Below are 16,323 nucleotides of genomic sequence, written 5' to 3'. Positions count from 1 at the left end.
GTGACGTGTTTGTTGTCATTTTTCAGTACATAATAAGTGAGTACATTGTAATTTTAGCCGTTAATTATTTTTCTACATCATTTTATAATATATCTAAGAAAAATGTTGACATTTCCAACCGACTAATCTTTTTCCTCCGTCATTATGCCTTTGTATATAGCCTCTGTGGCTTCTAGACGCCAACAGTGACGTTAATATTGCTGTTGCTTATGTGTGTTCTCACGACTTAAACTTGAACGCCAAACATATAGTGTACACGACTTCCCATGTTGAAAACACAAGCTCACGAGTTTCATTTGAAGGCACCATGAGCATGTTTAACAGGCCTGCGCACACACACAGGTGTTTTCAATTCTGTCTGATTAGACCTCAGCTCAGGTTGAAGCTGGCCAGAGTTGTGTCTCCGGCCAGCAGCAGCTAATCAGCCACATTAAGTGATACCGACGAGTCTCCCCTTTACATACATGCCCACTTTATGACAAGCAGACTGGCACACTGACAGCTGTTGTTATGATTTGAGCATATTATTTATGCTAAATGTAGTACCTGTGAGGGTTTCTGGACAATATTTGTCGTTGTTTTGTGTTGTTAATTGATTTCCAATAATAAATATATACATACATTTGCATAAAGCAAGCATATTTGCCCACTCCCATGTTGAATAGAGTATTAAATACTTGACAAATCTCCCTTTAAGGTACATTTTGAACGGATACAAAAATGTACAATTAATTTGCGATTAATCACGATTAATCATGAACAATTATGCAATCGCAATTCAATATTTTAATTGATTGACAGCCCTAGTATACTGTATATACAGTATATTACTAATTAATTTCCCACATAATTCTATAGGACCTTTTTATACATCAATGCATTAGAAACTATTTACTGTGAACAGGTGTCACTGTTTTACAGAACAGCACTGTTTTACATCTGTATCTGTATCTGGGAAATAGTACATAAACTCCACATTTTTCTACAGGTCTTTTTCACAGCAGACATTTTGACTTGTCATAGTAGGAAAAGCACAGGTGTTACTAATAACATTAGCGGTGGCTCTGTTCTATTCAATTATCCCAGTGAGCCATAACAGTGTGATAGTGAGTGAGCCAACGTGTTTAATATCAGGACGCTGAAACAGAAGCAGCCAAATGGAATTCAGTCATCATTAGTTTTATTATTTACACCTGTGCTTTTCATACTGTGACAAAATGTCAAAATGTCTTCTGTGAAAAAAGGCCTTTTGGCTACGATATCATTTGAAACAATCAAATCTGTATTGCAGCAATAATAACCTGTAACGATGACATTTTTAATCCACAAACCTCCTAACATTTTGTTTTTGTTTTTTGTAATGATTTTGTACTTAGCAGAGTGAAGGCTTTAGTACGCTTGTTTTTTCAATTTGGGATGAGGGTCTTGACCTTTCCCTCTCTGCAATCACAATTTACTTCACTAATCCCTTTCAATCTTGTCTTTTCTCCCCGTCTCTTTCTGTCTTCTTTTCGTATTTCCCTCTGTTTTGTTTCTCTGTATCTCTGTTGTTTCTATCTGTCTTCTTTAGGGGCGGGCGTGATCAACTTTGATGGACAGGGTGTAATCGCATATCGTTTTAAGGTACTGGATTAACTACATTGATATTCTATGTTATTTTGACTAGACCTTCCCATTCAAATTCACACTGTCGAGGTCACTCTAGTCAGGCTGTTGTCATACACCGTTCGTAGTTATACCTACAAAAAGTAATGCACTGTAATTCGTATATATATCCCACGAAATCACTTTGTATGTAGTGCACGTAATGGTAAACCAGGAAGTATAAAGAGCTTCAAACAATGCATAGGGAGGAGCTCGGGGTGGATGGGTGGGTCAAAACATTTTGGACTTTTGCCCAGGAGACCGGTGTTCGTACCCCATGTGAACATTGATTTATTATAACGTAACGTCCATACTGAAGTTACAACACTTCCGGAGTTATTTGAACCCAAACCACGATATTTTCCTAAACCTAACCAACTTGTTTTCTGTGAAGACGGTGGTTTATTTTGAAAAGACTGCAGCAGAAATTGACACATGCGTCACGTTTTGCTGGACATTTTTTGGGTAAAAACACGACAACTGAGGAATAACTTTTCGTAACATGTCATACGAACCGTTGTATGGAGATACATTGTTCTAGTACGTTATGGTTAGATCCTAAAAATCAACAAAAAGTATTATAACGTGATAGGAAATAAATAATTTGATGTAGATTCTGAGCAGGCCGCCTGGAGATTTGCAAAAGTGTTGTTTTTCTAGTCAAGTAAAGAAAGTTGAACGTGTTTAACAACCACGTAAAGTTCATGGTGTTTCTTCCCATTTGTGCAGGTGAAGAAGATGAAGATCATTAAGGATGTGATTGCACTGAGGTTCAAGACTTCAGAGAGCGAGGGGGTGATTCTCCATGGGGAGGGCCAGCAGGGAGACTACATCACTCTGGAGCTTCGCAGGGCCAAGCTGCTGCTGCAGATCAACCTGGGTGGGCAACACATGCATGTCATTGATTTAGATAAAGATATGCAAAGTATGCTGACCCTCCTGACACAATGTAGCTGTCTAGTATCAATCGATTATAGACATGTTTTACCTTCTGATAATATCCAAACTTTGTAGGTGCTATGTCTGTCAAACAATGTCTCTCAAAGTACAACTCAGGCAGTCTTGAAATATTGGATATGAAATATCCAAGTGAGGCCAAGCTATACCCAGTCCAGCTCTGAACCTTGGATTTAATAGCTACTCAGTCTAATGCATGCAGCTACACTAAACTGGTTGTGTTTGCAGCAATTTGACAGCTCAAAAGAATAATACCATCATTATAGACTTGGCAATAATGCTGAACTTTTGTAATCTAAATTAATGCCCTGTCTGTCAGGATAGCATTATCTCCGAGCAAAGATAAAGTGTCCTGGCATCGCTTTTTACCCTTTACACTGTAAACAGCCACAACAATCCATAAGTGTGCGGAGCATCACTCACTGTCGACCGGCTGTGTTGCTGACAGAACCGGTATAACCTTTAAGGATGCCTTACTGCAGCACAGAGGCAACGACTGCAGTGGTGCATTCTCGTACCCGTTTTTGGCTGCTAAAGAAATGTCAGGTGTGTTGTTGTTGGTAGGAAACAGCACCAAAATGAACTGCATTGTAATGTGTGTGAGGATGACTTAATTTGCGAAACAAACACACAAAAAGCACAATCGGTTTGTGCCATGTGCTGTAAATTACAAATACAAGGTATAGTCAATTCCCCTTATGTGAAGCACTGATATTAATTCTGTCTATTTTGGCAAATCCCTGCCAGAGAAGTTACAAATACATTTTGTGTCCATTGATCCTTGTTAAGCTGCCCAGAATATCTCATAATAGCTTTTAGAATAAACACAAATTCAACTTTTGTTCGTAGATATTTTACCCGACATATATTAATTAATTTATGGCGGCTTCATTTACTGTACAGTGTCCAATATCTGTGTTTTTGTAACTTGTTTTATTATTATTATTATGCGTTAATTACAGGCAGTAATCAGTACGGCTCCATCATGGGTCACACATCCGTGACCACCGGCAGCCTCTTGGATGACAACCACTGGCACTCAGCGGTGATCGAACGCTACCGCCGAAATGTCAACTTTACCTTGGACAGACACACTCAGCACTTCAGGACCAATGGAGAGTTCGACCACCTCGATTTGGACTATGAGGTGAGAAGTATACTGAGACAGGAATGTGAAGGACGCAGACATAATAGTATAGTCTCCCCTTTGAAGTAAATGAAAAAATAAATCCAACCAAAAAAGCCTGATAACACACATACACATCCAAACACAGATGCAGGAGATGACTGGGACATATTCCATGTATACAGCTGTGTAAACATGTTTGCTACTTGAACATGCACTACATCTATTTCTATAATCCATATCAGCTTGACATCAGTAACAAAACCTTTGGGTGCCAAATGATTCAACAGCTGTACATTGATAGGCAGTCAAGGGCGGGTTCAATTATGAAAAAGGAACTGGCAGACCATGGAAGAAGTGAATAGGTAAAATGTCAGCTGATATATTCAGCTACCTCAGCTTTGCCTGAGTGATGCTTTTATGTGTGTGTCAGTCCAGAGCAGCTGCCCGATGTACAAGTGACTGGCTACTGTATAAAGAACACCTATATTAATTTAACTTCTCAGCCAATATATGTGTTAATTGTAACAGTACATCATCTCTTAAGTAGCATGCTAGCTTAGCAGGTTGTCCCAGTGTGCACTTTATTTATTTGTTGAGCCCTATATCACATACGGGGCCCTATGCTGCAGGCGCAAAGCCAGCGGTAGCGCAAATGCAGTCCTTTTGCACCTCGCCTCAGGCAATCCATTAGTCTATTTGGTAATTCTCTGGCGCCAAACGAACCCGCTTGTGCCAGGGTGGGAGGGGTGGCGCAGCTGAGGCTGTGTTTACTCTGATGAGGTGGCGCAGTGTAATTTTGGGGGAACATTTTGGCATGAAATTATTTGCGTTTCCACCTGTTCAGACCACCTCTTTATTGCAAACACAAGGCAATCATCGTGGCTTTAGTTGGCAAAAGTTGCATGCCCACAGACCTCTCCAAAATCACAAAATACCTTTCATGCTTTCATGCACGTTGTGTTTTTCTCTCTTTTAGTTTGCACATTTTGACATCTGCTGGTTTTATATGTGCACAAAATGCAACTGTTAATGTGATTAAGGCACAATCTGTAACAGGCAACATGAGACCAATAATGCATCCACATTTGAGACACTGAGTTCATGAATTGATGCAACCCCTCTGAGAATGGCTTATTTTTATTTTAGCACACTGCATTATGTAGCATATTCTAATGTTAGCACATGTAAATACTGCGTTGAAAGTCCCCAGGTGAGAATCCATGTCTTATTTACTTGAAAACTTAATATAATATGAATAGTTAATATGGATTATAGAGTCGGGAAAGGGTTGTTGTTTCCAGCTTTTGCCTAAGGCATACGGCAAGACAAGAGCGAGAGCTTCTGTCAGCAGAGTATAACGTGTGCAGTACTGGGACAAAATCATGGGTACATTTGAGTTGCATGTGCTTGCATGGCCTTGCACATAACTGTAAATACTGTAGCAGTGTACATGGAAGTGAGTGGAACAGTGATGTTTTTATTTATGTATTTTAATAGTTTTGTGTTCAAGGTATTTTTAATGTTTTGTATTATTGCTAACTATTAAATAGTTGGAAAGGTAAATTGAAAACAGATACTACCCACACATAGGCTTTAGTATTACTCAAACCCAGGACTCTCAAACAGCAGACGGGTGACCGAGACCGGTGTTTGGTTTTGCCAGTTACTTTAGTAGTGTTTGTGACGGGTTTTGTAGTGACGCTTGTCACATGTTTTCCATACTTATGTAACGGTTCTTCCGTATGTATTATACTTAGTTTACGTACTTATTTTAAAGCCAACCATGACATTTTTCCTAAACCTAACTAAGTGGTTTTGTTGCCTAAACCTTTATTATGTGACTGTAGAGTATATGCCAAATATCAGTGATACAATAATACTGATATTTGGCTTCTAGGCTCTGACCTCATCACTTCCTTCAAAGAAACTCAACAACACCAACTTCCCCTCTAGGTTAACTTGTACTCAAAGCGTACAGGTGGATGATGGAGTGGAAATGGAGCTTTTGAACAGCAGCAGCAGCAGTAGCATAAAGTGAGAGCAGGGAAGGAAAAAGACTGAGCAGAGCAGTGACGTCAGTGCAGCGTTGGCAAGAGAGGAGCGTGCCATGTTGAATGTAGCGATGCGTTTGAGTTGTATGCCTGAACTAGCTCGCAGGCTTTGTTTCATTAACTTTTGAGGTGTTGTGTATTTGTATTTTGGAGCTTAATGATGGAGGTCCTCTAGAAAACCGAGCGAGAATTCTTGTTTAGGAGCTTCGGGCAGTACTGATGTTCAGCACAGAATACCATATCTGCTAATGTGAGCAGTTCTCAGATACAATCTGAACCCTCCAAAAAGTGCTGGGAGTCTCAACAGGGCTGTCGGATCATGTCAAAACCGTGAGAGACAATATCTTATCTTTACTTAGCTTTCATTTGTGATGCTTCATGTTATCTGAGTGCTCTGCCACATTACCTGTCCTTATGCGCTGTGCTGAACTGCTTTTTAAACAACATCTCTGGGGGTAGGAAATTAGATATTGGTTTTACACTGTGTACTAATACTAATCCATAAAACTCACATAATTAATGTCATTCAGTAATTGAAGGCAAAGAGTTCAGCTTATAATACTTAAAACAGGAAAATTGATTTTGGAATGGGTATTAAATGCACTTGTGTGTGGTGTAAGTGTGTGCAAGCATGTCAAGCTGTAACGGTGATTACATATATGGGTGTATACAGGTGTTTGTGTGCGCATTGATGTGGTTGTGTGTGACCTTTAGCAGGTATTGCTTGCTGATATGGCTGATCTGTTCCGGTGTTAAGTAGGATACTGAGAAATGGGGCAAGACAAACCACAGACCAATTAAAGTGAAGCTGTTGAATTAAAGGATCTTCGGGGAAATCTATACAACAGGATGAACCAGGAGGTTGTGTGTGTGTGTGTGTGTGTGTGCGCGTGTGTGTCTGTGGTGACTGAGTCTCTCTACATAGATAGAAAATTGTGACCAGCTTTTACTCAAAGTGCACCACTGTACTCCATCTAGACCACACACTCCATCTTGTGTGTCTTTGTGTGTGCACGTCTGTACATTTTCTTCTCCCATTTAAGCCTGTAGACTAAATATCCGGGTGCATTTGTGTCTACCCTTGGCAGTAATTACTAAGACTACTGGAGCGTCACTACAGACACAGACAAACACACACACACACGCACACAACCACACATACAGATAGACAGACACATATCGACTGGTAATTGCACACTAACCCTCCCTCATCTTGGCTTCCCTCAGAGCTATGTCTGAAAGAAAAAAAGAAGAAAAACACATGTTCAACTGTCTAAAAATATGAAACGCGGTTTACATTTTCATCAGTTCTGTGTCCTTCAGCGCTTCCCACCAGATGCCTGTTTATTAGCCTCCATCTCCTCGCCTCAGTTCTCCTCTCATCGCATCTGTTCCTCACAAACCACTGTCTTCTTCCTTTAATGCTCTCTCCCACTGCCCCAGCGGTCATATTATATAAATAAATATATAATGTTTATGTCAATAGTGTGATGACATCAAGGTGTTTGGTTAAAAAAAATGTGTCAGTATTGTCCTTGTAATGCAGGCCAAATACCTCGGGATTTAATGTGGGGTTGACACTAATTGTCCGATATATAAAATCAGAGTGACTGGATCGGACCTCTCCATCCATGCCTGCATTCTTTCACACAACTGGCCGAGAGGTGGCGCTACAATATTTTTCATAAGCATATTTTTATGCCACCACATCATCAAAAGACGTTAACTATACAGGTAGATTTGATCTTTTTCAAAATGCAAATGCAAAATGATCCTCTTATTTTGTTGTCATCAGTAGATAGCGTTGACTTCATAGAGCTTCATGTATTTCTTTTTTTTTAAACTTTTTATTGCAAACTACTCATGAATTATACATCCACAAAATATCTAATATATATTTGCAATTGTTTTTTTTAGGTTTTTTTTACACCCAGTGGTACAAACAGAACAGGAGAGTAAGAGAGAAAAAGGAAAACAAGATAAAAAATACATACATGCAATACACACATACTTATACATACACTCACTCCCATACATCCAAATATATCTGTATAAAAAATCAGGAAGATTCATATATTTATTGGTCATTCCTCCACACACAAAGGCAAACATTAACCAAAACTTTACCAACAAAGTAAAAAAAAAAAAAAAAAAGCGTGTATTTTAAACACAGTTACACCTATTACAACATTCATCTGTGACTATCATGACATTTCATATATGTCCATTTGGTACTCTTTTGGGTGTTGTTTACAAACCAAAAACTCCCCAACTGTTCTTCCCATAAACAATGGATGTTTTTTTATTAGCATAACATTATAATGTCCATACAAATTGAACATTAGCTGGCTTAAACCTGTTTTAGGAATTGTTGCAATTTCTGTCAATTGACATTTATATGTTGCTACTGTGACAATAACTATGTTTACATGTACACTAATATTCCACTATTATTCTGAATTTGACACAGGTTATGTAAACAGCATATTCAGTTTGGATAGTCTGAATCAGGCCTTTTTTCCGAATGGAGCATTTTCCGATTAAGACGTGTGGGATATGGCGATATTATTTGTGTTTGAGGAGCTTTGGACATATATGCAGCGCATTCGGAATATGCGTCTCAATTGAGTTTTTTAGTGCAGTTGTGCATTGTACACAAACCAATTAGCCGATAGTTTGCATAGGTGCATGCCCAAAAGAAAAGTCCACCACCGGTTACGTTAAAGGGACTATTTGTAACCTTCAGAAATGCTTGTTAACAGCGACACCTGTGGCCGTGAAGTCAACGAAAGTCAGCGTCGGGCTCGCGCTTGCGCGCTCTAAATAGACATGAACGAGCATCGCTCAAAACAGTGAGGCGACACACGTCAGCTAAAACCACAATATCACTCTATATTTCAGCTGCTCCATATTTCACCTGCTCTATATTTCACCTGCTTGGCAGCAATGTTAGCTGACAAGACGAAGGTCTCTCCATGAATCACTGCTGATCCTAGTGTTGGCTTTTCCTGCTGGCTGAAGCAGGAAGAGAAACGTTATCGTCTCCGACCGGGTGCCGGTGTCCCCCTCCGGCACCCGGTCGGAGGCGATAACGTTTCTCGTTGCGGAACCCCGTCACTTCACAAGACACGGAGAACCTCTGTTGGTCTGGAGGAGCTGCAGCATTTATTTCTGCACAAACGTCCACTCTACATTCACTAGATATTCTCAGAGCTAAACTAACTCTTCTGCAGTGTGGAGTGAGCGCGCTTTCACGTCTAGAGGTGGAGCGAGACAGCGAGAATGCGCGCGGTGTGAGTGAAGGCAAGCAGGCAGAGGAGCAGAGACACGGGCCACACGCGAGCGCGCATATGCGAGCGCGCATGTGTCCCGACCCGGTACATTTATACGCTTAAAAAGTTACAAACAGTCCCTTTAAGTTAACTAGTTGTTGTTTTTTCAATTTTCTAGCAGTATAATCAATAGTAAAGGAAGTCATAATCTGTATTGTTCCCGCTATCAATCTCTTTTTATCTCTTTGCCTTCTGTTCTCCTCTAGTTGAGTTTTGGTGGGATGCCATTCAGCGGGAAGCCATTGGGAGGAGGGAGGAAGAACTTTAAAGGCTGCATGGAGAGCATCAACTACAACGGAGACAACATCACAGACCTGGCTCGCCGCAAGAAGATAGACACCTCCAGCTTTGTAAGGGCAATGTGCATGCACACACACTCCTCTATACCCTCTATACATACACATACTGTATATAGGAACACAAAGCAACTCAGTTGCAAACATTTAAATCTAAAGAGCTTGAAATAACACCCTTATAAAGGCAGCTGAATACTGAACATGCTCATTATTGTCACACTAACTCAGTATCTGACCTGAGTGAGGGGGCAAATTATTCACCGTGCCAAAATAGTTTAACAGATTCATAATTAATCAGATACAACTGACCCATCAGTGGCCCCTCCATGTGTTTGCCTCCTGTCTTTTTGCTCCCTCTTGATATCATGGCTGCCATTTCACTGCAGCAACCGTGGAACAGTTTGTTTTCAATCTCGACAGAATAAGGAACATATTAAATGCCTTTCTTCTCCTCATCAAATGCACAGCAGTCTGGAAGCAGTCTGGATTACTGCTGGATGCACATTAACTGTTTTGCCATCCTTAAAATTAGTTACTGAGCAGCCTTTGATAGACTGTAAAGTCTCAGAGCTCTCGTTTCCCCTCCTTCTCCTATTCTTCCTCAACAGTGGACAGCCAGTGTGTCTTCTTCGATCTCTGGTGAACAGATTGAACAAATGGAGACACTAATGAAGTTCGTTAAAGCCGCACGTCTAATTCTCTCTGATGACTCACACAGCCATTCATTTCTAATCAAAACAGATCTGCTCTCAAATTTCAGAAACACACACACAGGCCGAGGCAATCAGGAATCATCTGTAGCTGGTAAGGCTGCTCAATAATGTGCAATTGCTGATGATTTGATTAAGAGCACAATGTTGGAGATGCTCAATGGTAATTAGCGCCTGAAATCCACAATTAATGTTTGTTTTCCTCCAGCACGCAAACATCACCCAGGTTACTGTTCAACCCTGGTTTCAAAGACAGGGTGAGCCCAAAAAAAATATTTTTTTTGTGATGTGTACAAGCAACATCAGCCTTTGAATCTCACTTCAGTGGGAACATCTGAAGGTAAACATGTAGACGCTAGATTCAAAGCAACAAAAAGCCTGGTGAATAAATACATGATTTCCTAAAGTGTTGGGGCATTTAAAACATTCAAACAACTTCACGTACAATCCCACATTAAAGTGTTTAGCTTTGTTTTCGACTTTTTCTCTTTGAAAACCAATTAATAACTTCCTATTATCTCACTTTGTTGACGTCTTTTTCTCTCTAAATCTGTGTCTTGACAGCGTAACCTGTCCTTCTCCTGCGTGGAGACCCACACCTTCCCGGTCTTTTTTAACGCCACCAGCTTCCTGCAGCTGCCGGGTCGAGCCAATCACAACAGAATATCTGTGAGCTTCCAGTTTCGTACGTGGAACCCCGACGGGCTCCTCTTCTTCAGCAATCTCGATGACGGCACGCTGGAGATCTCCCTCGAGGACAGCAAGGTTGCAGTTCATATCAATGTGACGACGGCGACCAGAAACAACCGGGTAGACTTATCGTCGGGTGAGTTTGTCCACAGAAACACACACCACACAATTTAAACGAGAAGCTGTTTCGTTTCGTACTGCATTTATGTAAGATTTGGCCAAGGAACAACAAGCAAGACCATTTATTCTACTACAGCTTCTCTGATGTATTCAAAGTATGTCATTGCCACAAATCCGCTATGGAAATATGAAGAATTTCTGCTTTTCACTGACATTTCATGCACAAGGTTTAGGGTTTACCAAAGAGCATTGGAGGAATTTTTGAATGACATCTAAACTGACTTATTGCATATGTGTATTTTGCTGGTGTTCAGGGGGTTTGGTACAGTTTAGGACAATGTGCACATTTGGAAACTTGCTGAAAAAGTGATGCATAAGGTGAAGTTACTGTTGGCTGGAAGTCTGACTTAGCTCATGTTTGTCCTGGACTTTATTTTACTTTTATCTCAGAGGATATCTAATTTTTCTTTCTGGTAAATTTACGACTTTAATGTAGAATCTCTGAATATTACCTCCCTCCCTCGGCTCCATAATTATTTTTTTTTACCTACAATGGCCCTAGTACGTCGTCACACTAGTAACATGGATTATACATATATTTGTATTTTGCTTATATTTTGAAATAATTCCGCAATGCTGTCTTTACTTTTAAAGCATTAGCACACAACTACATGTTCCCATCAAAACAATTATTAGGCTAGTTGGGAAGGCACCCAAAATCTTTAGATAACCCTCCCGTAGAACAAAGCACAACAGTGTTTTTCATAATATCTTAGTTCTCCTACATATGAAATGGATTCCTGTATAAACATATTTTATTGCAAAAGTGGTTAAATTGACAGACACTGTGACCCACCCCATAAATTAAAAGAAGTGCAAAATAAAGCCAGGCCAAATGGTTGATGATACACCTGAACTCACTTATTATTTATTAATGAAAGCTCTGATTGATCCCAGATGTGGTGAGCAAAACTCAGTGCACGTCAATCCCACTGAAAAGGCACTGCGGTTCCCATCACTACACTGTCAGCGTGTGATGTTTCTGAGCTCTAGTGAAGCAGCCGCTTTCTGAAACAATGTGGCCTCAATGCATCCGTCTTCTCTGGCTGTCCAGCCTTTTCAAATGAGATTCCAGAGAAGTGCCTTTGGAAGATTGCTATGACGCCACACTGCCGTCTGATGCATCGCTCTCAGAACATGTTGCTTGAAAGCGTCTTCAGTTTAGGGTAGTTGTGCCGCTGATGCATCGGTCGTGGATGGAAACTGTCTCTCAGCTCATCAAAGCTAGAGCATGGACTCCCGTTCTCTTTTGTTTTTTGACCATACAGATGGAGGGCATATTTTCTCACCACAGGGCTTCTCTTCCAAGCTGTCAGATAATTCAAAGTTTGACATTTCTTGTAAAACAGCAAGGTGGGTTTTCAGCTTTGTACAAGTTGTCTTGCCTTTCCTATATACAAACTGCTTGCGTCGAGTCACAGCCTTGACCTTCCTCATCAATGATGTACGCAGATGGTTCCTTTGAAAGTTGCAGAAGAGCTTTCATGTTTCCAAACACTGTCAAAAACAGTCTGCATTGAAGAACAACTGACGAAATCACAGCTTTGTCTGGACATGTGTCTAGATTTATGTGGTCTTGAGCCCAACAACAGCAATAAGCAGTCCAGCAATAGAGGAGGGTTTCCAACAAATAAAACACATAAAGGATGCTTTGAAGCTGTGGTTTTCAGATCCTATTTTTCTGCTTTCTCTGGCATGAATGACAACAGAGTAAATTTGAGTATTAGCGCTGTTTTCGTATTTGAGTGCAACTGCTGTACATGAAGCTAAACATTTGAACAGATTTATCATTTAGGTAAAAATAAGACTGAAAGGAAACTTTATTATCAACAAGTCTGTCTTCTTCCGTCCCTCTTATTCTACCACCTCTGTTAGCCTCCCCCCTTCCTCCCTTAGTCGTATTTCCTGCCTCTCCTCCATTGTCTGTCCCTCTCTCTCCCTTTCCTTAGACACACTCATTTATTCTGTCCACTGCTGCTTTAATAGGCCATTATGCCGAGGGGTAGGGATTATTACAGAGTTACCCTCTAGGCTAATTGGGCTTGAGCCTGCGATTACATCAGCATTACTAGAATATACAGACACACAAACACAGACTTGCACACCCAAACACACGCTCCCTCCTTTGATTCTGTTATTAGTATCTCTCAGAAAGAAAGGCACACTGGCTCCTGGCTTCAATGACACAGTGGGAGCTCAGTAGACTTGTAATGAAATGCTTAGTCCCTCTTAATGGCAAATATACTGGGGAGAGACGTGCAGATGTGCACACACTAAGAAGGAGCGAGTGAGAGAGAGAAAACAGAGCTTCTTACAGAGACTACACAATCCAGTTTTCTTTTCCCAGTGGGGATAGACTGCTTATGAAGCTATTTAGCGACAGCTTATTCATACATATAATCAGGCATCTGCTGGAAGGTAAAACCACGCAGACTTACTCCACTGATCTGCAGCCTGCAGCACACCTCTCCTTGTGCTAATGCATGGAGACTTTGTTTATGGCACCATCCACTCAGGAGGCCCCACCAGGAGGCACACTTTGTGTCAATAATGTATCACTCTTTGATTTTTTTCTGATCTGTTATCCATGATGGGAAGAGTCTTCAGAGAAACTCTTTAGAGGTAGAATTAGTAGAATTTGTCGGCTGCTGTTTGTAATCACAACATTTAAATTTGGCCCCTTCTCTCCGGCTCAACGACATCACAAGCTCACGCCCCCAGACCGCGGTTTGGGTTACCGGCGCTTGTCTGCTTGGAGTTTCGCCTCGCTATATTTGCGTTTTTTCAGCGCTGTATCCACCATTCTTGTTACTTCCTCTTGGATGAGTGCTTACGATCTGGCACCTGGTCGCTACGTTTTTATAAAGGTTGATGCCCAGAAACGCCTCAAACACAGCAAAATAAGAAAATACAGGCAGTAGGCAGGGTCTCTACAAATACAAACACCACCACACACTTCTAGTGGGTCAGAAGTGCAACCAAAGTGCCAGAAAAAAATGTTGGCACAATACCAACATGATATATCAGCCTCGTATCGTGCTTGCAGAAACACATAATGCCACGTGTTTAACGTTGTGAAAGGATTGGTTAGGTTAAGGCAACAAAACTACTTGGTTAAGGTTAGAAAAGACATTTATGGTTTGTGTTGAAACAATAACCTAACAACCGTAACGTAACGAGCGTAAATGAATAACCGCCCCCTTAGCGGAGGTTCTTCTCTAACGTTTTACACTTGTTACATAATGTTACTGAACAAGCATAAAGTGACTTTAAGTATTACACGGGATACGATCTGTTGACCTTGTTTGACCCACCTACCAGCCTTCCACCAGCCCTTAGTGGAATTCCTCGCTTGTTATACTCGTTATTATACCATGTAACTTTCATACCACCTAACTTTAATTAATAGTCGCTCGATATACTACGATCCGTGTATCCGTGGATTGCACGTACAATGCCAAAACATTTTCCTGGTGACCTTGTCGAAATATAAACCATATTAGCTTAAGATGGATCAATTAATGATGTAACCATATATATCTTTTATATATTTTTTTTCTTTTTGACCCTCAGTAATTGTTGTTGTACTATTTAAAGCCTCATTAACCAATATTTTATTTTGTTTATGTTAATATAGAATCAAATGACTCACTTTAAAGTAAGTCATTTGAGTGAGTTGCATGCACTATTGTTTCCACTAAGAATGAGCTTCCTAGTTTGCAACATTTCATTTTTGATTTGCTTGAGATGGTATTACTGAGAGCCTAATTTAGAGACAAACATATAACAAGCCAATGTGACCCAGATATTTGTTTTTCTCAGGAGTTAGCGGATCAAGCAAAGGCAAAAATGCAAATTAATGTTAGTACATCGACTCCGATAGGATGCCCATGTTGCTCTGTTTCTACTCCCGGTGTGTCAGTAATGCTAGACAATTGTTTGTGCTAACACAAGTAGAATATATCCGGGCTCATAGATGTGTTTGCTCTGGGGTCTGCTTTTGTTTGTGGTGGTGTGTCATGTGTATATATTGTAAGAGGGGGATATTTAGGTCTGGACCAAAGGGATAATTCATCAACCTTTTTTATGCGTGACTGAGCACTACCCTCAGACTACTAGATTGTAATTTCCGAAGGGTTTTCCACAAAACCCAAGTGAATCAGCAGGTGCAGTATAAAAAGGGAGGGTGGGTAAAGGATGAAGAGATGGCGAATAAAAGCTTCATGTCTCTGATGTCGTGAAAATCACCTGAATATCTCTTCATAACCTCATTCTGTCCACGGTGGGTCCCAGGTCATTAAAGTTAATTTCTCTCCCCGATTAGAGACAGAGCGACAGGTACAGTGGATCTCACATGCTCTACTATGCATACACACATGTTCAAAAATGTGTGTGCGAGTCTACGGATGTGTGGTCTTGTATGTGTGTGTGTGTGTGAGAGAGAGAGCCCGAGGCTGTTTGTGACCTGCGGAAACATGCTCTTCTCTCCTTTGAGAAAACTTCTATCATTTCATCCACTTCCTCCTCTCAAGCAGAGAGACAGGATGAAACTAAAGGGAAGACGAGGCCTTTGAGAGAACGCTCTCGATTAGACTGTGGGGGTCTATTTAACGGTATATGTGTGTGTGTGTGTGTGTGTGTGTGTGTGTGTGTTGCGTGTGCATTAATAGAGAGTACTTAGTTGTGATTCCTGCGGGGACTCTGATCTAATTTTCCCATCACTTTGCTTTTACTTACTCATTAACTCTCTTCTCTTCTTTTTTGCTCTCATCACTCATTGTTAGAATCATACAACAGCTTGGTTTGAGCGAGGCTGGAAAATGTTGCATTGATGGCCATACAGAAGGACCAAAGCATGCTTTCATGTGCCCAAATATAAATCAAACCCCTATTTTCCACATTACCTACCATGAAATGATCCAATAAACCAGCGCCAGTGAAAAATGCTGCTTCTGTACCTGGTACAGATAGCTGGTGATTGGTATTTGTCTTTGAGTATGTGTTTTGAAGATGTAATTCTTTGATCACCCTCTTAATTATCGAATTATTGGGCACCAGCTTTGTTTCCATGGAAACAATACTCCACTGTCTCCAGTGCTTTTTGCAGAGACAGGGACGTCTAATTTCCTAAGAGGCTCTAATGCAGGGGTGCACACACTTTTTCAGCATGCGAGCTACTTATAAAATGACCAAGTCAAAATGATCTACCTACTATAAAAATGCAAAACATATATTTATTTATAAATATATTGAGTATTCTTTATATGTACAATATATGTTGGTGTACCTTGCATAACTGCATGAACCCATATTGTACAATATAACTGTAAATTT

The 16,323-nt window shown here is 40.5% G+C and overlaps 1 protein-coding gene across 4 annotated transcripts in view; it reads left to right on the top strand.

The window, feature by feature from the left end:
* cntnap2a (contactin associated protein 2a) overlaps positions 1-16,323 on the top strand; it is a 393,831-nt gene that overhangs the window by 210,788 nt on the left and 166,720 nt on the right. For all 4 annotated transcript variants that reach the window (XM_074622116.1, XM_074622115.1, XM_074622117.1 and 1 more), the window contains 5 exons: positions 1,571-1,623; positions 2,374-2,524; positions 3,564-3,748; positions 9,320-9,463; positions 10,684-10,945. In XM_074622116.1, the coding sequence (XP_074478217.1) occupies positions 1,571-1,623; positions 2,374-2,524; positions 3,564-3,748; positions 9,320-9,463; positions 10,684-10,945 (795 nt within the window). The remainder of the gene's footprint in view (positions 1-1,570; positions 1,624-2,373; positions 2,525-3,563; positions 3,749-9,319; positions 9,464-10,683; positions 10,946-16,323) is intronic.

This window comes from Sebastes fasciatus, chromosome 21 (genome assembly GCF_043250625.1).
Source record: "Sebastes fasciatus isolate fSebFas1 chromosome 21, fSebFas1.pri, whole genome shotgun sequence".
In the NCBI taxonomy this organism is placed as follows: Eukaryota; Metazoa; Chordata; class Actinopteri; order Perciformes; family Sebastidae; genus Sebastes; species Sebastes fasciatus.
This window is presented reverse-complemented; position numbering and strand designations above follow the sequence as displayed.